The 24,206-nt window shown below is 41.2% G+C and overlaps 1 protein-coding gene across 2 annotated transcripts in view; it reads right to left on the reverse strand.

Moving 5' to 3' along the window:
- ankrd28b (ankyrin repeat domain 28b) overlaps positions 1 to 23,845 on the reverse strand; it is a 136,232-nt gene extending 112,387 nt beyond the window's left edge. The window contains exons 1-6 of one of the 2 annotated variants that reach the window (XM_038797809.1): positions 23,767 to 23,845; positions 20,671 to 20,741; positions 15,149 to 15,349; positions 11,559 to 11,646; positions 7,525 to 7,667; positions 4,958 to 5,170 (exon numbers count right to left, since the gene is read on the reverse strand). In XM_038797809.1, coding sequence (XP_038653737.1) covers positions 4,958 to 5,170; positions 7,525 to 7,667; positions 11,559 to 11,646 — 444 coding nt within the window. In that variant the 5' untranslated portion in view covers positions 15,149 to 15,349; positions 20,671 to 20,741; positions 23,767 to 23,845. Of the gene's footprint in view, positions 1 to 4,957; positions 5,171 to 7,524; positions 7,668 to 11,558; positions 11,647 to 15,148; positions 15,350 to 20,670; positions 20,742 to 23,766 lie in introns of those variants that run through there. The other variant, XR_005460732.1, reaches the window with a different exon arrangement.
- Between the last annotated feature and the right edge of the window lie 361 nt (positions 23,846 to 24,206).

A 24,206-nucleotide genomic window follows, 5' to 3' on the forward strand; every position in this document is an offset into this window, starting at 1 on the left:
CAGTAAATGAATATCTAAATGTGTTGCCAGCCGAACACTGAAAACAATAACGCCCTCATTTATCAACACACAAAGCACTACCTGATGTGGTCTGACTATACCACACAGATCATATTTGCTGCACATCAATCCCTTATAACTGTAGTCTAGAGTTTACATTTAGAATAACAACCAACAGATCCACGGACAATTCCTAGTCCACAAACAAAATGGTCTGATTTGTAAAACAAAATGCACAAAAAAGCTCTTGATCATTCAGTGGGCAAATAGGAGTTGGATAAAGGTTTAAAAAGACTTTCATTTATTTTTTTATTTTTTTTATAAATTTAGAGTAGCCAATTCATTTTTTTCCAATTAAGGGGCAATTTAGCGTGTCAATCCACCTAGCCTGCACATCTTTGGGTTGTGGGGACGAAACCCACGCAAACACGGGGAGAATGTGCAAACTCCACACGGACAGTGACCCAGAGCCAGGATCGAACCTGGGACCTTGGCGCCGTGAGGCTGCAGGGCTAACCCACTGCACCACCGTGCTTCCCAAGACTTTCATTTATACCAGATATCGTAAAGTGCTTTACAGCTAAGTAGTTAGTACTTTACAAGTGTAGTGATTGTTGTAATGTAAGAAATACAAGCACCCAATATGCTTACAGAAAACTCACATACAGCAATGTGATAATTATTACACAATCTGTTTTTGTGATATTGACGAAGAGATAAATATTGGGGTGGTAACTGCTGCTTCTCTGTAATGCTGGCATTGGATCTTTTATATCGAAAAGAGAACTCAGATAGGGCCTCGATTCAACATCTCATCTGAAAGAGAGCACCGTTGACAGTGCAGCGCACCCTCGCTACTGGATTGGAAAGTCTGCCTACATTTTTGTCCTCAAGTCTTGGACTCTCAACCTTCTGACTCTAGGGCAAGAATGCTACTGACTGAAACACAGCTGACCAGTGTTTAACTGTTTGGAATGGAGATGCTACTGTGGCACAGTGAAGGAACGTTTTTCTGCATCTCTTTTGCACTACATTCAACCACGGTTCCATGTCCTACTACTGACATCCTTTATTGAATTAAGGCATTTATTTATTATTTATTTAAAGGTTGCATTTTTCAAAATTCAAAATGTAAAATATGAATTGCTATATTTTAAGAAAACTGTACAAGGTGGGAGGTAGGCAAGCGTGATAAGAGGTGATAGAGTGCTGAATGAGTTGCCACTTGAGACACAAGCACTGGTGGTGGCACTGGAGAAATTATATTTGGCGTGGAGTACAGAATTTCAGTTCTGGCACAGCTATAGATCCGGTAGAGGTTTTGTGGTTTATGATGATTTTGGTAGGTAACCTTTTCCTTTGTGAAAAAGAAATCCAAAATCCAAGTTATTTATTGCAATAATAAAACCACAAGGTTACACTGTTTAAATCAAAAGAATTTTACTACACAAGTCAAAAAAGCAAACACTAAATAGCAACTTTGGTAACCACCTGTACTCGAAAACCCAAGTTAATTACGAATCAACAGGCAAATTGCAGTTCAATATAAACAATAAATTATACATTGAATGGCAGATACAACTAAGATAGAGCTTACAAATTGGCTCAGTAATCCATTCAGAATATACGTCATCAATCTCTGTCACAAAGCCCTTCAAAACGCTGACTTCCTCACAAAGTGTTTCAGTTCCCCTTCCAGATTTTAACTTGGTCCTCAGCCAACAATAGTGAAGAATCAACCCGAGTTCCATGGGCATGGTCTTCACTAAAATTGGCACACATCTTCAGAAATGATTTACTCTGCTTACAATATTCTGAATGGCGTGGATCTACCAATGTTATCTTCAAGTAAGAGAATCAGCTTGAGCAACCATATCTTTGTTTATTATCAGCTTCTGGATCTAACAGGTGTCTTCTTCAGCCTGCCTATACTGCACCATTGGATTCATTATCCACAGATGGCGGATCGCCGACTTCTTTTACATAATTTCAACCAGATGTTTTGGTTTCCATTCTCAGTTTCAGTCTTAGTTTCCTTACAAACTAAGGAGGTCAGTTTTCTTCCCCAGCTCCCTTTTAAATTTGGGTCTGTCCCAATAAGATAAAAGCTTTGAAACCACAAATTCCATAATAGGTTCGGATGTTCATTTTAGAACTGGGCATCATGCAGATGGATGGCACTTGGGGTCTGAAGCTCAGCTCAAGGCCATGCACAGCTGATATCAGTAAGGAGTCAAGAGTCTAGATTGCTACTTATTTGAGAAAGTTCTTGCTCATCTGTGACAGTAGAAATCGTGCATAACAGCATTAGGCAGGGTAGTAATGTAATGATTAACTAGGTGGAAGTTGATTCCATATTAACAGTTAGCGTTATTGTTAGGAAGCTCACAGTTGAGGACTAGGTGGGTGGGTGCATGGGTTGAACCTCAAAGCATGGCAAAAGTCAATGTGCGGAAACTGGAGAATAATCAATTTTTAGGGTTACAGTAATTACACAGAATTTACATGTCAGAAACAGGCCAATCACTGTAGCTGGTCTATGCACCACATAAGTTTCCTCTTGCTCTCTTCATGTAAAATTATCAGTATACTCTCTATTCCTTGCTTCACGTGTTTGTCTTGCTTTCCCGTAATTGCATCTAAGCTATCCACCTCAATTAAGCCACATTTTTTCACTCTTTAGATAAAGAAGTTTCTCAAAGATTGTCAACTAGATTTATGAGTGACTGCCTTCATTGACCCGTAGCTTTGATCTTCTACCGCCACCAGACAAGTACAAGTATCTTCTCCACACTTTTTTCTCTTCAGTATAGAAAACAAGACCCAGTCTGTTCAGTCTTTCCTGATAAATGTAACCTCTTAGTTCTTACATCATCTTCTAAGCCTTTTTTGTACTTATTCCAATACCTCACTTGTTTATATAACATGGAGATCAGAACTGTGTACAATACTCCCCAAGTGTGTGCGACCAAAGTTTAATACAAATTTAACAATTTCTCTGCTTTTCAATTCTATTCCACTGCTATTCCCCCCCCCCCCCCCCCCACCCCCCTCTTGTTTGTGGCCTTATTAATCAGCATTGCTACTTTTAATAATTTATGTGTTCATGGACCACTTTGTTCCTCTACCCCATTTGGACTTATTTTTCAAGCAGTATGTTAGCCTCCTTATTCTTTCTACCAAAATGTAACACCACAGCTGTATTTGGGCACGTAGAAAAAGCAGAGTAGCTTATGCCACAGTGAGACTGTCACACTACCAAAATGAAGGGAGGATGTTATTAATAATAATAATAATAATAATCACCTTTATTAGTTCACAAGTAGGCTTCCGTTAACACTGAAATGAAGTACTGTGAAAATTCCCTAGTTGCCACACTTTGGCGCCTGTTCGGGCACACAGAGGGAGAATTCAGAATGTCCAATTCACCAAACAAGCACTTCTTTTGGGACTTTGTGGGAGGAAACCTGAGCACCGAGAGGAAACCCATGCAGACAAGGGGGGGGGGGGGCGTGCACGCTCTGCACAGACAATGACCCAAGCGGGAATCAAACCCGGGTCCCTGGAGCTGTGAAGCGACTGTGCTAACCACTGTGACAGAAATTGAGCCTTTGCTGGAGTCAAAACAGTATTGGCAACTCTAGATAAATTTTATCTCGTACATAGGACCGAACTCAAATTGAAGAGATTTAAGTACGCTCTGGTGAGAGAAGTGGTCACAGTTGAGTGGTGATAATGCGTTTAAGGATTTTATAAAAGATAGGTGGAATTGAGATGGCATGATTGGAAGAGATACAGAGGCTGAGTGAATCTTTTCAAATTTTACCATCCACTGCTGATTCAAAAGCTGAGGCATAACTGCTGCCCAATACTTATCAAAACACAACACATTAAACAACACATTGATTAGCATGTTTCAAACATATAGGAAACATGCTACCAACTGATAAAAATTGATGTCCTTTTGATACAACCTCAAACAAAACTGACGATTTTAAAACTTGCATTTAGCTTTTACAGCCGTTTATACTGATACGTGGAAGCTAATAAATTTACAGTTAGGACATTTGATCTGCCGTGGAAAACAAATGAAAACTAAAGCAAGGCGGCGCAGTGGTTAGCACTGCTGCCTCACAGCTCCAGGGTTCCAGGTTCGACTCCCGGCTTGGGTCACTGTCTGTGCGGAGTCTGCACGTTCTTACAGTGTCTGTGTGGGTTTCCTTTGGGTGCCTCCCACAGTCCAAAGACGTGCAGGTTAGGTGGATTGGCCTTGCTAAATTGCCCTTAAGAGTCCAAAAAAAAAAGGGCAGGAGTTTTTGGGTTACGGGGATAGGGTGAAAGTGAGGGCTTAAGTGGGTCAGTGCAGACTCGAAAGGCCGAATGGCCTCCTTCTGCACTGTATGCTCTATGTGCAGATCAGGTGGATTGGCCATGCTAAATTGCCCCTTAATTGGAAAAAAATGAATTGGGTACCCTTAAAAAAAACAGAATGAAAGCTAAAGCAAAAAATCTCAACATCCCATGAAGATGGAAATTACTGTTGTCATCCAATCTTCACACAATCCATTTATTGGGCAGCATGGCAGCACAGTGGTTAGCACTGTTTTTCACAGCGTCAGAGATCCAGGTTTGGTTCCCGGCTCGTGTTGCTGTCTGTGGGAGTCTGCACGTTCTCTCGTGTCTGCGTGGATTTCCTACGGTTGCTCCGGTTTCCTCCCACAAGACGTGCTTGTTATGTGAATTGGACATTCTGAATTCTCCCGCAGTTTACCCGAACAGGTGCCAGAGTGTGGCGACTAGGGGATTTCCACGGTGACTTAATTGCAGCGTTAATGTAAACTTACTTGTGACACTAATGCAGATTATTAGATTATTATTATTGCACCCCTGTGCTCAACATTACAAATTAGGGAAGCTTTATTTTCATTTACTGACAGTGGATGTATCTGTCCCTTACCTTAATGTTCACTTCTGCCCCATTACTGACCAAGAGTTCTAAACATAGTGCACCGTGTGTTGACGCAGCAGCAAAGTGTAGTGGTGTGAAGCCTTTCTCATTCACTTGGTTGACGTTTGCTCCACAGTCAATGAGCTCATTCACAACTACATCCTGGCCATTGTAACAGGCCACATGGAGAGGAGTATTTCCATATGCATTTGGTTCATTAATCTGTGGAAGTACGTAACAGTAAATACACACACAGTACACTTGCATTGCGAATAAAATTTAAGAATTCCCCAAGAACAAGTCTAAAGATCCAGAGAAATGCCCACATAAAGTTTTAAAATGAAATGCCAACATTCCTGACTATCAGCATAATTTTGTTCAGCAATTCATTGTGTTGTGCAATGAATTGCTTATTTTGTAAGAAAAGTTAATACAATTTTAACAGATGCATTCATATTTTGCTTTTACGTCCGTTGAAACCACATTCCAAACTCCCATGTCTATTTTATTGGATGATTCAACAGTAAACAATGTTAAATTACACACTACAAATATGGGAAACAAATTGAACCGTTGAAACTGGTCTGTGGAATTTTGCAATTGTTTTTTTTTTAAAAATAGAATTTAAAAAAGCAAACCTTGAATTTGTAGATTGTTTAAGTTCTCCATAGAGAAGAAACTACACATATTCATATGCCATACAGTATCTGAAATTACAACGCTAAGTCACTTTTAGAAGATATTAGTATATATAGCTCAAATCTGTTTTGCAAAGTAAAAGTAGAACATACTAAAAATTCTCAGTTGATCAGACAGCATCTGTGGATAGAGGAGTCAACATTTCAAGTTGATGAACTTTCAGCTTGACACAGCTCTGTATTTAGTATTTTCTGTTTCTACTTCAGATTTTCACCATCAACAGTATTTTGATGGTGACTTTTTACTAGAGTTTGCACACTTATTACTATACTTGAGTTATCAAGTGTTAAGTCATTTCTCACATGTAATAAATTAGTTGAGAGAGGGTTATGGCAAATTAACAAATGCTTTCACGCAAATGCAATGTGAGGATATAGCTCGAAAGGGAAAATGCTGGAAAATCTCAGCAAGTTTGGCAGCATCTGTAGGGAGAGAAAAGAGCTAACGTTTCGAGTCTGATGACTCTTTGTCAAAGCTAACAGACAGAGAGAGTGGGAAATATTTATACTGTGGAGTGAGAATGAAAGGTGAGTCATAGCCACAGAAACCCAGGGAAACCGGGTGCTAATGGCCACAGAAACCAAGGGGAAAGAGTGCTAATGGCAGTCCCCAGAGAGGACAAAAGATGTGAACGGTCAAACAGCAGGGAAACTAACATCAGAGGATGAACTGTAGGTGTGGGGGGAGGGGAAGGGGGAAGCAAAGAGGAGAAAGGTGCAGGAAAGAAAGAAATGGTAAAAGACAGTTAAAATGAAATGAAAACAAATGGGTTGAGGTTGGGCTGATCATCTGAAGTTGTTGAATTCGATGTTCAGGCCGGAAGGCTGTAGCGTGCCTAACCGGAAGATGAGATGTTGTTCCTCCAGTTTGCGTTGAGCTGCACTGGAACATTGCAGCAGGCCAAGAACAGACATGTGGGCATGGGAGCAGGGTCTTTTGTTAAAATGGCAAGCAACAGGAAGGTCAGGATGCTGAATGCGAACAGACCGAAGATGCTCAGCAAAGCGATCACCCAGTCTGCATTTGGTATCTCCGATATAGAGGAGACCACATCGGGAGCAGCTAATGCAATAGACCAGATTGAAAGAGATGCAAGTGAAACGCTGCTTAACCTGGAATGAGTGTTTTGGGCCAGGGATGTTAAGCATGGAAGAGGTAAAGGGGCAGGTGTTACACCTTCTGTGATTGCATGGGAAGGTGCCATGGGTGATGGGAGAGGTACTAGGTATGGTGGAGGAGTGGACTAGATTGTCTCGGAGGGAACGGTCTCTGCAGAATGCTGACAGAGGGAGTGAAGGGAAGGTGTGTTTGGTGGTGGCATCACGCTGGAGTTAGCGAAAGTTGGTGAGGATATAGCTGATATTTTTCAGCTTTAAAAATTATTGGGCTAAAATCTCAGAGGTTTATGGGTGCAAAAAGAGAGCCAGTTTCAAGTTTCATTACCAAAGTGGGGAAAAATATGTAGTAAATTTGGTTTTAAAACAATGAACAAACTTAGCAAAGTTGTCAGTAAGTAGCAAAATAATAATAAGTACAGAATGTTAACCCATGGTGATTGTTACATTTCCAAAAGGCAGGTGAGAAGAAAATCAGTCTGCTGAAAATTCAGCCAAAGCGGGGAGGGGAACGGAGGTTATATTACTTCTTGCAAATACATTGAAGTTTATGGAAAATTCTTCGGGCTCATTTTTAAAAAGTCTAGTATTTCATTCAGAAGATACTTTCAAAGTTTGGTTAAAATGTGGTAATGCATCATGTTAAATGTTAATAGCATGACAAATTCTTATCCACAAAAAGACTACATGATGATAAATAAAAATACAGCTGGATCATTTTCACAAACACTCAATTAAAATGATTTCAGGTATTCAACTTACATCAACTCCAAGATCTAGTAGGTACTTGACTACACTGAGCATTCCACTGGAAGCTGCAGCATGAAGTGGTGTATATGCTTTCTTATCCTTGCATGTTACTTCAGCTCCATGTGCTACCAACAGCTTGATCACCTCGATGTGGCCTACATAAACCAGCAGGGTACAAATGACATTTAAGCACTGACTTATTGCATTAGTCAATACTAACAACTATTATCTAGCATTATCTAATCTATTAAAATCACTGCATGGATCTCAAAAATATTCTTCAAAAGAATTTCACATGACTCTGGGTCACTGTCCATGTGGAGTTTGCACATTCTCCCCGTGTCTGCATGGGTTTCACCCCCACAACCCAAAGTTGTGCAGGGTAGGTGGATTGGACACGATAAAATTGCCCCTAAAAAAAAATTTCTTTTTTTTAAAGGAGTGCCGAGTGGATGATCCATCTCGGTCTCGTCCAGCGGTCCCCTGCATCATAGATGCCAATCTTGGGATAATTCTATTCACCTCCCATGATATCAAGAATGGGTTGAAGACATCATATACTGCAAAGGCTACGGGTCCTGACAATATTCCGGCATTAGTACTGAAGACTTGTGCTCCAGAACTTGCCATGCCCCGAACCAAGCTGTTCCAGTACAACTGCAACACTATTATCTACCCTGCAATGTGGGAAATTGTCTAGATATGTCCTGTACACAAAGCGCAGGCCAAATCCAAAATGGCCAACTGAGTCTACTCTATATCATCAGCAAAGTGATAAAAAGGATCATCAACAGTGCCATCAAGCGGCACTTACTAAGCATTAACCTGCTGACTGACGCTCAATTTGAGTTCTGCCAGGGTTACGCAGTTCCTGACCAAAAGAGCTGCACTACAGAGATGAAGTGAGAGTGACTGCCCTTGACATTAAGGCAGCATTTGATCGGGTACAGCATCAAGGAGCCCAAGCAAAACTATAGTGAATGGAATTCAGGGGGGAACTCTCCACTGGTTAGAGTCATACCTCGCACAAAGGAAGATGGTTGTGATTTTTGGAGGTCAGTCATCTTAGTCCTGGGACATCACTGCACAGGGGTTCCTCAGGGGTGTGGCCTAGGCCCAACCATTTTCAGCTGCTTCACCAATGTCCTGCAGTCCAGCATAAAGTCAAAGTGCAAGCGCCAGGCAATGACCCTCTCCAATAAGATCACCCGTGACGTTCAATGGCATTACCATTGTTGAATTCCCCCACTATCAACATCCTGGGGGTCACCATTAAACTGAACTGGACTAGCCATATATATATATATATATATACTATGGTTAAAAAACAAGTCAAAGGCTAGGAATTCTGTGGTAAGTAACTCACCTCCTGACTCTCCAAAAGCCTGTCAACCACCTACAAAGCACAAGTCAGGAGTGTGATGGAATACTCCCCACTTACCTGGAAAAGTGCAGCTCCAACAACACTCAAGGAGTTCAACACCATTCAGGACAAAGTAGCCTGCCTCAGTGGCAGCCCTTTGATAAATATTCACTCCCTCCACCTGCAAAGCACAGTAGCAGCAGTGTGTACCATCTACAAGATGCACTGCAAGAACTCACCATGGCTCCTTTAGACAGCACCTTCCAAACCTATGACCACTACCATCTAAAAGCACAAGGGCAGTAGATAGATGCGAACACAGCCACTAGTAAGTTCCCCTCCAAGACATTCACCATCCTGACTTGGAAATATATCACCGTTCCTTCACGGTCGCTGGGTCAAAATCTTGAAACTCTGTCCCTCACAGCGCAGCGGATGTACCTGCACCACATGGACTGCACCGGGCGGCTCAGTAAGACAGCTCACCACAACCTTCCCAAGGGAAATTAGAGATGGGCAACAAATGCTGCCCCACATCCCATAAAAAAGGATTTTTAAAAAAGTTACTGAAACAATTGTTGATAGAGTTAATTCTACAAATTTAGGCTGTTACAGGCTCTGGCCATTGAGTGTCACTGTGGAGCAGCCTAATTCTGAGTCTTGCAATTAGCCAGCAGCCACATTGGTATAGTTGTAGCAAAATAAATTAGGTGCGGATGTGTAAATTTCTGATGTATTTTACTGGCCCATTTCAAACCTTCCAGATCTCTTTTCACCTCATTTGCTTACCCCGTCAGCAAATTCCTCCAACGATTAATCTATGTACTCAGCCACCATTGCTCACACTGCCTCACCGAACCTACCTGCATTTTGAACTCCCACCTTTTAATGAGCTGTAGCTAACTTGATTGGACGCTCAATGAACATCTCTCTCAAACCATGAAAGTGAAGCATTCACTCATAATTCAGTTGGGTGACTTGGCGACCTTTTCAAGCACATTGTTTCTGTTTACTGAATGGCATAATTTCAAATCCCCTCTGAAACTAAACAATGTGCCACTGCAATCACCTTTAATACGTGTCACAGACTTCCCCTCTTCAATTAATCAGGTGTGTGGGATGAAACAGGCAGTCGGAAAAGGAGGAGAAATGGGGAAAGGTGAGGAGGAATATGGGAGATGAAAGGAGGGCTAGTGCTCCCTTTCTATCTCCTTTCCATCCAACAGGTGGAATTCCCTCTTTCTGGTTCAGGCGGGATGTGTCATTAACATTGTACTGGGCAGAGAAAATATATTTTTTTTAAATCACCTTTGGGGGTGGGGAGGGAGAAATCAGCGACTAGCAAGGTAGCATGACCAGGGAAAGATTAAAGCGAGAAAGGGGTCAGAGAGAGAGACGTCATAAAGAGAGAGATGCAGATCTTCATTTCTGATTTTTCTTCGATTTTAGCTTGGGAACCTTGAGGTTTTGTTTTTAATTTTCATAGTTTAACTGAGGTAAGCATCTGAGGGGACAAAACTTAAATTACTTTGGAATTACTGGATTGGATTTATTTAGTGTCACGTGTACCGAGGTACAGTGAAAAATATTGTTCTGCGTACAATTCAGACAGATCATTGGATAGGCATATGGACGATAAGGGAATAGTGTAGAGGGACTTTAGAGGGGTTTCACAGGACGGTGCAACATCGAGGGCCGAAGGGCCTGTACTGCGCTGTAATGTTCTATGTTAAGATCATTCCATACAGTGGCACTGCAACACAGTGGTTATTGCTTCACAGCTCCAGGGTTCCAGGTTCGATTCCCGGCTTGGGTCACTGTCTGTGCGGTGTCTGCATGTTCTTCCCGTGTCTGTGTGTTTCATCTGGGTGCTCCAGTTTCCTCCCACAAGTCCCAAAAGACGTGCTGTTAGGTAATTGGGACATTCTGAATTCTCCCTCTGTGTACCCGAACAGGCGCCGGACTGTGGCGACTAGGGGCTTTTCACAGTAACTTCATTGCAGTGTTAATGCAAGCCTACTTGTGACAATAAGGATTATTATTACATGAAAAGAAAAAACATAGGGAAAACATAAAATACACGAGAAGCCTTTTTGTGCTGTACAATAAATGAAAGCGAACGGCAATGTATATAATTTTGAAAATGCCAATAGATTCATTAAAAACCCCTAAAATACGCAACGTAAATACTTAGACACAGGCATTGATCGGGTGAAGCATACTGAGTGCAGATTTGTAGGGGGAGTGTAGTGCGGAGGGGGAGAATATAGATTATAGTGGGATATCTCACATTATTCTCAAAACCACATACAGGCACACTGCTGATGAATCACCATTTTTGCTAGAGAAGTAAAAATAAAATGAAAACTCGACCTATAACTTGGATTATACTAATTAAATTTAGTTGCAGCTTTATTTGAAAAGAGCCCAATTTACAGACTGCTCAGCTGATATCCCCACAGCCCTGAGGAAAATGAAGCACTAACCCATAACTCAGCTGGGCTCACCTCTGAAACAGAATTCTTCTAATTGCCCAATGGTAACATTTCAAACCCCTCCCCTAAGCTAATCGTCGCAGCTCCACAATTTCCTAAAAGAAACTATCAAAGGTTTAAAACTAAACTGATGATGACTTGTCAAAGCTTAATGAGCAGAACATGAATCCAGAAATGAGATACCATACCCATATACGCAGCCCAGTGAATAGCACGTCGGTCTTTCTTATCAAAGGCATTGATGTTGGCACCTCTGGATAGTAGCAAGCTAACCATCTGGAAAACAGTTGTTTTTATTGAATTCAATTTAGTTGATCACAATTTTTTGTTTTGCAAGCTTACTTCAGTTACAATAATTTACTAACATCTGTTCTGTAAATAAGGATGCTACATATTTAATCACTGATCTTTCAACAGAATTGCACTATTTTGCAATTAGCAAAAGTGTTGCAACAAGCAGTGGAAGCAATTTGACCCAAAACACTAAATGCAATTCGAAGTGACCTAGGGAGTTCAATGCTTTAGCTCCTTCACTATGAAGGCATCGTGTCCAAGAGAACAGCACAATTCATCTTAGTTCTGTTGAGGGATTAGTGTTTCAAAAATGACATTAAAATTGGGGATGGGAACGCTTATGGTAGCTGGCAAAAACAGCCAGGGCTCAAGATGCCAATCTGTGGCACTTTTCAAACAGGGTCATTATCACCACTTTGATTTAAAAAAAAAAAAAATTTAGTGTGCTCAGTCCACCTACCCTGCACATCTTTGGGCTGTGGGGGTGAAACCCACGCATACACAAGGAGAATGTGCAAACTCCACACGGACAGTGACCCAGAGTTGGGATCGAACCTGTGACCATGGCGCCGTGAGGCAGCAGTGCTACCCACTGCGCCACCGTGCTGCCCTCACCACTTTGATTTGAGAGATGTAGATGAAGTACGTTGTAGCACAGCAGAGAAAACCTATTTGTGGTTTTACTTTTAAATTAAAATTTTCTATATTTTGAATATTGCCTTGCATAATTTCCTAAATAGCTAGCAGCTTCACTTTTTTCCTAAATTTAGAGTAGCCAATTCATTTTTTCCAATTAAGGGGCAATTTAGCGTGGCCAATCCACCTAGCCTGCACATCTTTGGGTTGTGGGGTGGAAAACCCACGCAAACACAGGGAGAATGTGTAAACTCCACACAGACAGTGACCCAGAGCCGGGATCGAACCTGGGACCTCTGCACCGTGAGGCAGCAGTGCTAACCACTGCGCCACCATGCTGCCCTCAGCTTCACTTTTAAAATATCAGAATTTTCCTATCATGTCTGCCGGGACTGCACACACAGCTGAAATTTCCCCTCAAACATGCTTCCTCCTTCACCTCAGTGTTTTGAGCATTTCACTTTGTTTTAATATCAACTAGTATTTGAGTATGCTATTAGCTCAGAATTTACTTAACAAGGTCATACTCCACATTCTCCCTATGTCTGCGTCGGTTTCACCCCCACAACCCAAAGATGTGCAGGTTAGGTGGATTGGCCACGCTAAATTGCCCCTTAATTGGAGAAAAAATGGGTACTCTAAATTTATTTTAAAAAACAAGGTCATACTCCAAAACATCTTTAGATAATTATGCACATCAAATCAGATATTTATAAAGCACATTAAATACAGGTCTGCAGCATTAAACAACAGTATCAATGCTTCCGACATCAACATTGAATTCCTTACAATTCACACTGTTATGATCCTGTTAGGAACCATTAAAGAATAAATCCAATCACCCAGCAATTAACTAGAACTATGCTACAAGAATTCACGTTTTTAACAAAAACAAATTTTATTGTATATCAAAAAGAATTATTCTGCATCTCCTGCCAACGTGTTAGAATAGCAAGTCAGTGCCACTGACATCATTGCTGTGAGACCATTGTTGCTGCAACCTGCCCTCCATACCCTCGCTCCCGTCCCCACCACCTGCAACCCTTCCCCTCCCAACTTCGCTCATATCCCTCCTCCGCTCAGGGAGCGGGCCAGCGAGTGAGACAGCAAGTGGGATGCAAACAAGGCAGCAAGGGGCAGCGATCGGCCGGCATTCAAAATATTGTTCCTTGACGCAGGCAGTGTCGCTGGCAGTGATGTCACAGGCACTGCAACTACATTTGTGGCGAGAGTATAGTTCCTGTAGTTGTGGTGGTAGCAAAAACAGCCAAAGAATTAAACAAAATAAGTTCTATTACCACTATAAATTCAAATTTTAAGACTCATTCAGGTTTCCTGGGGCCAACCTAAAGGATGCATCACCGCTCTCCACAATTTACTCTGATATCTCCTCTTTGTTCCAGCTATTCTCTTACGGTACAGAATTTCATGGAGCTCCTTCTATTAGCTTTCAGCTAAGTGCCTCCCACTTGTTTACCAACCTCGCAAATCTGGATTCCACAACCCTAGCATGAGCCGAACTGCGACTCCAACACAGTAATTTAAAACATCAGAATATACCCTCGGTTTACAATAGCTTGCTCCTATAGTTTTAAACTGCAATGAAGCAGAGTATTTCTGGAACGCCAAAGGCCAGAAAATTAACTGACTTTCACGGAGGATCACTGTAGATTTCTTCCAACTAAACAAATCTGCAGTCTTTTTCCCCTTTCCAATTCTGTCTTAGAAAAAAATATCAGCTCCCACCTGCAGGCTGTGTTATGGACGATAGATCTAGCATTTACTCCACTTTCGGTATAGGTCTGACTTTATCTCTCAACTTCAAAGGAGTTATAAGTTGTCTAAACACAAAGTTGACAGTCTCTTAGCTGTTTCTCCAACATTAACCAGCCATGCCTGTTGGCTAGGCCCAAACTGAGTTCAAAGAAATACTTGAAAACAAAGGATCTCATTATACTCCACCCACCTCCATAACAATCTGATACACATAGCCTGTGCCCAAGAAGAAATGCAATTTGACTACTTTTTAATTCCACAGCTTTTCTTATTTCTGGAAAAACAGATGAATAAAGTATCCTTTACTGAAATAACTGCAAACGTCATATCTGCCGTTCTTTAGATAAGAAGAAAAACATAGAAATTAAGAGGGGAGTCTATTCAGTCCATTAAGCCTGCTCTGCCGTTCAATATCATGACTGATCCTCTATCTCAATGTCATATCGGCTCTCTCCCCATACCCCTGGACGCCTTTAATGTATCTATTTTTTCAAGGACTTGGCCTCCACAGCTTTAGGCAATAAAGAATTCCACAGCTTCACCACCCACTAAGTGAAGAAATTTATCCTCATATCAGTCCTAAATGTCGTATCCCCTATTTTGAGACTGTGATCACCTGTTTTAGAGCCCCCCATCCCGCGTAAGCGGAGCCACTCGTGGTGCCAGTGACTTGGCTCTTGCTGAATTCCACTGAGAAACAATCTCAGCTTGCATTACCCAAAACAGAAAGTCTGTTAAGAGAGGGAGGTGGACCGGGGGACTTCTGCACCACTCACTGTACATCCACCTGCTGTTTATCTTAACTTTCCAGCTGTTAACCTCTTAAGTCAACATGACCCTAACCATTTAATAAACTCCAAGCTTGTTTTAATTGTACTTTACTTCAGGGTTGCTTTAACCAATTTCTCAACCAAATACCCCCATTTACTTCCAAAAACTGAGTTACATTCTAAAGCATATGCCATTATGATCTAGATATTTGCAACAATATGAAGCAGTTAATTTTTAGTTAACAAAAATACAACTAACCCCAATTATTTTAATCCACTTTAAAATAATTTTAATATAATACCTCTACATGTCCACTGAAGGCAGCATGGTGTAGAGCAGTTCTCCCTGCTCGGTCGGAGACGTTTACATTACTTAAAAGGGGAACCAGGGCTTCTGCACACTTCACAGCCTTGTTTGCAGCAGCAATATGTAACGGAGTCTGCCAGTTTTTGTCACGAGCATTCACATCAGCCGAATGCTTCAAAAGCACCTGAACTGCTTCCTAAATCAAAATAAACAGTTATACAAAAGATTATCGCTTATAATGTGAAAGTAAAGTCAGCCACTGGAATATACAGCTGACCATCTGGTCTAAATTTTAAGAATATATTTTAATTCCCAAAGGGTTACTCTACTTGGTTCTCACAAAGTTTCCAACATCTGCAAGAACAGACCTCCTAGCTATTTTAACTAGCCTGGAATCAAAATTTTAAAATTTGTAAACAATTGGATGAGACAGCAAGTAAACAAACCAATTTCCCAACATTTTCACTAATTCACTGCAATGAAGAAAAGTAGCCCAAAAGTAGTAGCTGACAGCAGATTAATTTAAACACAAGCATTTAATACTTAGAAACACACTATCACTTTGCACCAAGATGATCAAAATTGTTCAGAATCTGGTTCTGAAGAGAATGTTACACAGTTCAATGCATCCTGACAATTGCTTGAGAAGGACATTTTCCATAGTTTTCTTTGTAAACATGAAGGAACTGTCACAACACACAGTGAACTGAAATAAATTAACTCCTCAGCAATAGTACAAACAACATGAAAATCGCTTATTGTCACAAGTAGGCTTCAAATGAAGTTACTGTGAAAAGCTCCTAGTCGCCACATTCCGGCGCCTGCTCAGGGAGGCTGGTACGGGAATATACAGATCTTTTTCTGACAAGGTAGATTCAACATAATAAATATAAATTTTAGTGCACGATTTAAACCCGGAGCAAAACGCTTTGATCTGGAAACAAAAAAAAGAAATAGAATAATCATTTCAAGACGAGATGGCATCAAACTAGCATCACCTCAGGATAGCAAAGAAAAACACATGGAATTTGTTTATTTAGCCAAGTAAACCAGAAAGTTATTTCACATACTATATAGAATAACATTTGACAATTTGAAGAAAGGAAATGCTGGAAGTGGACATCAGGCCAGTCAGCAACCAGTAGAAGAGAAAAGTCAAATTATCCAGCTAAAGTCTCATCAGACCTTGCAGCATTGATTCATCATAGCATCGACAGCATCGGAGTCTGCTTGAGTAAACTTCAACTGGAGTTGTCTAATTTGCTGCATCTTTTCACATTTAAGTGAAGTCTCAATAGCCACTTCGAGCAAATCATTCCATCTGAAATAAACCCTCTGTGCACAAAACCCTTCTGAGCTCGGTTCTCCTAGTCGAACATATTTCAGAATTGTGCTTATAAAATGATTAATTTTGATGCACGTCTTTCCCCTGTTTATTTATCGGTGGTAGGGACAGGGGAGAGAGACAAACTGAACTCCTTTATTTTTCTTGCTGCCTGTCTGTAAGCAGAGGCGTTTTACTTTTGAAATATGCTGTGGCGTGTTTCCCCAACTCTGTTCATGAAGTCAATTTTTAAAGTGACTCATAACAAAAAAATCTTTAGGGTTAAATCAGAAATATGGTTTGTTCATACAATTCAAACTGCGAGTGGAGGAGGGGGGCTGCAACTACATACACACACAAGCACACAAAGAGATAGAAAAGAGGAGTTTGACAACTATTAGTAACATAAAAGGGTCAAAGATATGGTTATTAACTCGTGTGAATACCAGAGTCATGATGTTAGATTCCAGTGAGGATTCCTTCGCATCGGAGTTGAAGTTCAGCCGGGTTCGTTGAAAGCAGGGAGATGCAGAATTCCTTTAAAGTTGGTGGTAATGAAGGGGGAGGTGGATATAGAGACTTGATCTGCTCTGCAGACAAAGGCAGCAATCGTCCAAAAGGCTTTGAGGATGATTAGCCTTTAGGCAGCCTTTGTTGTCAGCCTGGGATCTTGTTTTGGTATTGACAGGATGGAGGCTCACAGCCCACAGATTGCTAATCCAGAAATGTAATATTTAAAACTTTCCAACAGCTAGTAACCTCAGTCACGTGATGCAACCCATGCTAATGAGCAGTTTTTACATTTCTGGTCTAAATCCATTGTTTGCTTGAGAAGAAAAATGGTGAGGCACTACTCAGAGTAGTGTCCAGGCCCAACTTCTGCTTCATCAATGACCTTCCTTCCATCACAAGGTCAGATGTGGGGGATGTTCGTTGATGACTGCACAATGTTCAGAACCATTCGCAACTCCTCTGATACTGAAGCAGTTAATCTCCAAATGCAGCAAGACCTGGACAATATCCAGCCTTAGGTGACAAGTGAAAGGTAACAACCATGCCATACAAGTGCCAGGCAATGACCATGTCCAATAAGAGAGAATATAACCAGCACTCATCATCATTCAACAGCTGTACCATCGCTGAATCCGCCAATAACATCCTGGGGATTACTACGGACCAGAAACTGAACTGACTAGACATATAAGTGCTGTGGCTACAAGAGCAGGTCACGGGCTAGGAATCCTGCGGCAAAAATGTACCTCCCAACTCCCTAAAGCCAGTCCACCATCTACAAGGCACAAGTCAAGAGTCGATAGAACACTCTCCACTCCTTGCCTGGATGAGTGCAGCTCCAATACACTTGAGAAGCTCGACACCATCCAGGACAAAGCAGCCGGCTTGATTGGCACCCCATCCACAAACATCAATTCCCTCCGCCACTAACGCACAGTAGCAGCAATGTATACTATCTACATGATGCATTGCAGGAACTTACCAAGGCCCTTTAGAGATATTCTTCTCAGTCCATGACCATTACCATCTAGAATGACGATGGAAGAACACATGGGAACACCATCACTTGGAAGTTCCCCTCCAAGCCACTCACCACACTGACTTGGAAATATATTGACGTTCCTTCACTGTCACTGGGTCGAAATCCCGGAAATCAATCCCTTACAGCACCTGCACCACATGGACTACAGTGGTTCAAGAAAGAAGCTCACCGCCACCTTCTCGAGGGCAATTATGGATGGACAATAAATGCTGGCCTAGCCAGCAACATCCACATTCCTAGAATGAATTTTTAAAATTACCATCCCTCCACTTATAACAAGTTTTGATGGCTCTTCATTTGTTAGAGGACCAGGCTGGTTTAATTGATTGTAATGCGTCTTCACAATAAAAGGTGTAAGAATCCAAAAGGACGAGGGTCCTTTTTTATCCAGAAACTGTACCCAACTTGTGAATCATGTTCCCTGTCGCAGCCAACTTTTAGTTCGGCAAAGTCCACTTCTTACATAAGCAAAAAGGGAACGAAGAAAGAAGAGGGATTTTAAACTAAATATTGGGGGCAATGGATCATATTTGAGAAGATTTGGTGAATTGAAGACTTGAGACAAGACAAGAAAGAAAGCCATGAAGATGGTAAATGATGAACAGATCATGAGAGCAAAAGTCAGAATACAATTCTAAGAGTAAATCAGCAGACAAGAAGCTCCCAAAATAAAAAAGGGACAAAACTAACGGTCTGACTGTAAGTAGCATTCAAAACTGTTTGAACTGATAGTACAAGTAAAAATAAATAAGTGCCATCTGGTAGCTGTTACAGAGACATGACTGCAAAATTGCATAGATTGGACCCGGGTAAATGGCATTTAGGAAGGACAAGGATAACGTGGGAGGGATGACTCTGTTAATTCATGATGGCATTAGAGAGGGATGACCGAAGTTCAGGAACCCAGGATGTAGAAGTTGTTTGGGTAGAGATGAGAAATGATAAAGGTAAATAAGTCACTTGAGTGGTGCACAAGCTCTCCAACAGTAGCTTAGTGGTTAGCATTGTTGCCTCACAGCGCCAGGGACCCGGGTTTGATTCCGGGCTTGGATCACTGCCTGTGTGGAGTCTGCATGTTCGCCCTGTGTCTGCATGGGTTTCCTCCGGGTGCTCCGGTTTCCTCCCACAAGTCCCGAAAGACGTGCTCATTAGGCAATTTGGACATTCTGAATTCTCCCTCCATGTACCCGAACAGGCGCCGGAATGCAGCGCCTCGGGGATTTTCACAGTAACTTCATTGCAGTGTTAACTTAAGCCAACTTGTGACGATAATAAAGATTATTATTAGCTGGTCTGTGAAGTAGTTGGGGGCTATGTGATGAATGTATGAATTTCATATCTATTGTATTATATGTATCTGGTGCATTAATGGTTAAAAGCCTGGGTTACAGTTGTGTATTCGGCTGCGGCAGTTATGTTTTTTTTTAAATCCTGGTTAAAAGTAAGCTAGACTTTGGGGCTACAGAGGTGCAATTAAAATATGGCAAAAGATCAAAACTCACTCCAGCCATGGATATTCTTTGCCGAAGTAGGGTGAATGGAATTTTGTTTACAGAAAGGTTACCTGGGGAGTAGATAGTTTTAGAGACATTGTGTTCAGTCTTAGTCAGAAGGTCATACTCCAGTTAGTGGGATAGAGGTGATGTGCTTAAAGGGAGCCAGGGGCTACGGCAGTCAGGAGTTGAGTTTTCGACTAGGTTGTGAACAGACCAGCAGTTTCTCAAAGAACTGTTTACTGTGAACAGCACAGGAGCTTTTTGCTAAATGCTGGGAAGTTAAACAGTAGTTTGACACGGGCAAGAATTTGCACGCTGGCTCTTGAAGGATCTCTCTAAAAGCAGTTTATCCAAGACATCTCTATAAAGCAAGTATTCCTGGATCTTCTCACTGCATTTAAAAGAGGGTTTTGTCCTGGGTTTTTTGATTGGAGATGAAAAGATAGTGGTTAGGAGATAGTGTTTAATTTTATTGTTAAGCATTGTTTAACTGGTAATTGTGAGCTATATTTTTATAAACATTATAAAATGTATATAATGTTGAACTGATGTTGAAGCGAGTTTAATACTGCGCTAGTAATAAAGTTTGTTTTAATACAACATAACTCTACATGTGCGTGGAATCATTCCTGGAGCGAAGTATCCTTTCCTCAGTCTGTGACAAATTAAATAAAACATTGGGGTTTCTGACCAGTATCTTAGCAACTGTTGAGGTAATACTACCAATGCCAGAAAAAAATTTGAGAAAATTTCATGCCAAGAATAGAACAATTTTTAGCAAAGCACCAGAAGTCCATAGACATGAAAGCTCTTCTCAAACAGGACATCAGCTTTTTGCAATAGTAGTGCATTTACAACTACAAGACCTCACACCAGGTTTTCAACACCAGTCAAGACTGCAAATGAACTGCCAAATTAAATAATAAGCAAAATTCCAACATTTATTTACATTTTTAAAGTCAAATTCATTTTTTCCTCTGGTTACAACAGTCAAGGTGATCCACTTAGCTAATCATTTCTAATGTTTGCAACTGCACATTCTTTATTCAAAACATGAAAAATCAAAATCACTTGCACACAGTGCCTTTAAGGTCAAGTTCTCTAATTCTGCAATGGCAATGTGAAAAGTCATTTACACTTACCTCACTGCAAGAGGCAACAGCACGATGCAGGGGAGTCAACCATTTGTTGTCTTTGGCATTAACTCTAGCTCCTACAAATATAAAATTGTACAAGTAATAATGTATCTAAATAACAATGGCCAACACAGAATTCCCTACCAATTTCATATCATCATAAGGTTAGCCAAGGGGGAGAAATTTAGCTGAAACCTTCCTGCACGATATGCAACGGAATAACAAGAACGAGCGCAATAACCTGGAACACTGACTTAAAACAGCAAGTCCACTGCTCGGGTTCAAAGCTCATTAACCCCTTTAACAAAAACAGGCACTGTAGTATGACGACTAAGGGATTTTCACGGTAACTTCATTGCAGCGTAAGCCTATTTCTGACACTTAATAAACATTATTATTATAAAATAAAGACTTGACCAAGACCAGTTTTTAAAGAAATTTAAAATATATAACATATTTAAACATTTCACTGTTTAAATACGTCTGACACAGATCTGAGGAAACAATGGTCAAAATACACGTATATGGTCTGGCTGGTTCGAATTTGAAGGCCATTTTTAAGAAATACCAATTACTGCAGTTTGAAGCATTATATAGAGCAATTTACACTTGCCTCCTTCAGAGTTTCCTTCCAGCATTTTGTCTGAAGTCTGAATGATTGTGTACTTATTTATATGCAAAAGCAGATAAACAGAAAATTTGACACTGAAGCAGAAAGTAAACTTTTCTCTATATCTGGCAGAGGAATGCTTACTGCAGGCACCATCCGAAGTTAAAAACTTGTAGCTGAGCAAGACCACTGGTTAATCTTCAGCCCCAACACCCAATTAAGGGAGGAGTGTAGAGCTCTCAGTCTAGGTCCGTCTTGCTAGAAATTCTGCCGAGAATAGCTATATACGATCTCAGTGAAATTCTAGCCAGCTCAGAGCTGGCATGAACATCACAGCGGTCCTTTCAAATAGCCAAGAAGCCCTGTAACGGAAGGCCATTGTGCCCAGAAATAACAATCATCTTTCTTGACATAAAAATTGACACTTTCCATTGCTCCAAGCTTTACCACCTTGATTTTTATCAACCCATGATGGGCCTCAGAGCAGGACAGTTTACAATGCAGCTATTAGGACTTATTTTGACTTAGTGGTAGATTGAGGCAGGCACCAATGAAGCATAGGTGGACACAAACAGCCAGCCATAATTGTATAGAATCCTCATAGATTGAGGTACGATCAGCGTCTTCAGGTTTGGCAACACATCAGTCTTGCACCATCATCCTTTGGTCAGTAGTGGGGCCAATGGAATTTTAACCTTTTACGTTTCAGCAGAAAATTAGTGTAGACTTAATTTAGTGTAACTTGTTAAGTCCTAGTTGTTATTCCGAGCTTTAGGGCTCCCAACTGATAGATTCTAAGCAACTGAATTGCACTTTAGGGGCTAATCGACAACATTGCTGAGTATAGAACCATAGAATTCTTACAGTGCGGAAAAAGGCCATTCGGCCCATCGAGTCTGCACCGATCCTCTGAAAGAGTACCCTATCTAAGCCCAATTCTTTCCCCCCCACCACCACCCCTGTAATCCCACCTCGCCTACACATCCCTGAATACTGTGGGGCAATTCAGAATGGCCAATCCACCTAACCTGCACATCTTTGCACTGAGGGAGGAAACCGGATCACCCGGACAAAATGCAGACATGTGCAAACTCCACACAGTCACCCAATTAAGGGAGGAGTGTAGAGCTGTCAGTCTAGAGTCCAGTATTGCTGGGAACGCTGCCCAGAAAAGCCTTATAAGGCCTCAGTGAAACTCTTGCCAGTTCAAGAAGCTATGTAAAGAAGGATACAAAGATCTGTAGAGGGACAGGTAGTATGATACAAAGATCTGTAGAAGGACAGATAGTATATGATACAAAATAGCAGATGAAATGCAATGTGGACAAGTGTGAGGTTATGCACTTTGGAAGGAGGAGTTCAGGCATAGACTATTTTCTAAACAGGGAAATACTTAGGAAATCAGAAGCATAAAGGGACTTGGGAGTCCTTGTTCACAATTCTCTTAAGGTTAACATGCAGGTTCAGTCGGCAGTTAGGAAGGCAAATGCAATGTTAGCATTCATATCAAAAGGGCTAGAATACAAGACCAGGGATGTACTTCTGAGGTTGTATAAGGCTTTTGTCAGACCCCATTTGAAGTATTGTGAGCAGTTTTGGGCCCTGTATCTAAGGAAAGATGTGCTGGCATTGGAAAGGATTCAGAAGAATGATCCCTGGAATGAACAGCTTGTCGTATGAGGAACGGTTGAGGACTCTGGGTCTGTACTCATTGGAGTTTAGAAGGATGAGAGGGGATCTTATTGAAACTTACAGGATACTGCGAGGTCTGGATAGAGTGGAAGTGGAGAACATGTTTCCACTTGTAGGAAAAACTTGAACCGGAGGACACAATCTCAAACTAAAGGAACGATCCTTTAAAACACAGATGAGGAGGAATTTCTTCAGCCAGAGGGTGGTGAGTCTGTGGAACTCTTTGCTACAGAAGGCTGTGGAGGCCAAATCACTGAGTGTCTTTAAGACAGAGATAGATAGGTTCTTGATTAATAAGGGGATCAGGGGTTATGGCGAGAAGGCGGGACAATGAGGATGAGAAAAATATCAGCCATGATTGAATGGCGGAGCAGACTCGATGGGCCAAGTGATTCTGCTTCTATGTCTTATGGTCCAAGGCCATTGAGCGCAGAAAGGAACAATCGTCTTTCTTGACAGAACTGAACCCGGGTCCCTGGCACTGTGAGACAGCAATACTAACCACTGTGCCACCGTGCCGTCTGGTGCAGCTGTCAAAATAATTAGCTGTTAAACGACTTTGTAAGCTACTTTTATTTTTACTGGGCTAGCTTGTACCATGAAGTGAGAGGTGCAGTCAAGTTTAGAAAATTTAAACTTGGTTAGAGAAAGCGAAAATGCAAAATCCTAATCATAAACATTGCCTGGTATTTCCACAGGGGCTTTCCTAATCTCTTGCTGCAACTTCAAAAAGATGTGTAAATTCCAAAGAAAATACAAATTGTTGTCTTAACTGGCTAAACTGTATAGTTGAAATATACCTGATAGAATAAGGAGTTCAATAATTTCAGCATCTCCTAGATATGCAGCAGCATGCAAAGGAGTTCTCTTCTCAGCATCCTACAACAAGAGAAAAAACATTTTAGAGTAAATCTCCTATTTGTTTCTGAGTGACAATGCTAACAAAAGACATACTTGTCACAGCACTCCATTTCAAGCCAAAAGTAGTAAATTGTCATCTAAAGTTGCAACTAACCGTACAACAGCATTCCACTTGAATTCCAAAGTCAAGACACACAGTTCATATTCTTATAGCACAGGAGACATCATATGGCCTATCATACCCGAGCTAGCTCTTTGAAAGAGTTAGCCATTGAGTCCAAATCCTTTGACCTTCTCTTAAGCCTGAAAGATTTTGCTTCACAAGTACAAAAATCTCATCTCCCCTTGGGTTCGTTTGCCAATTGTCTGTTGCCAACCC

The sequence above is a fragment of the Scyliorhinus canicula genome, chromosome 5 (genome assembly GCF_902713615.1).
Source record: "Scyliorhinus canicula chromosome 5, sScyCan1.1, whole genome shotgun sequence".
In the NCBI taxonomy this organism is placed as follows: domain Eukaryota; kingdom Metazoa; phylum Chordata; class Chondrichthyes; order Carcharhiniformes; family Scyliorhinidae; genus Scyliorhinus; species Scyliorhinus canicula.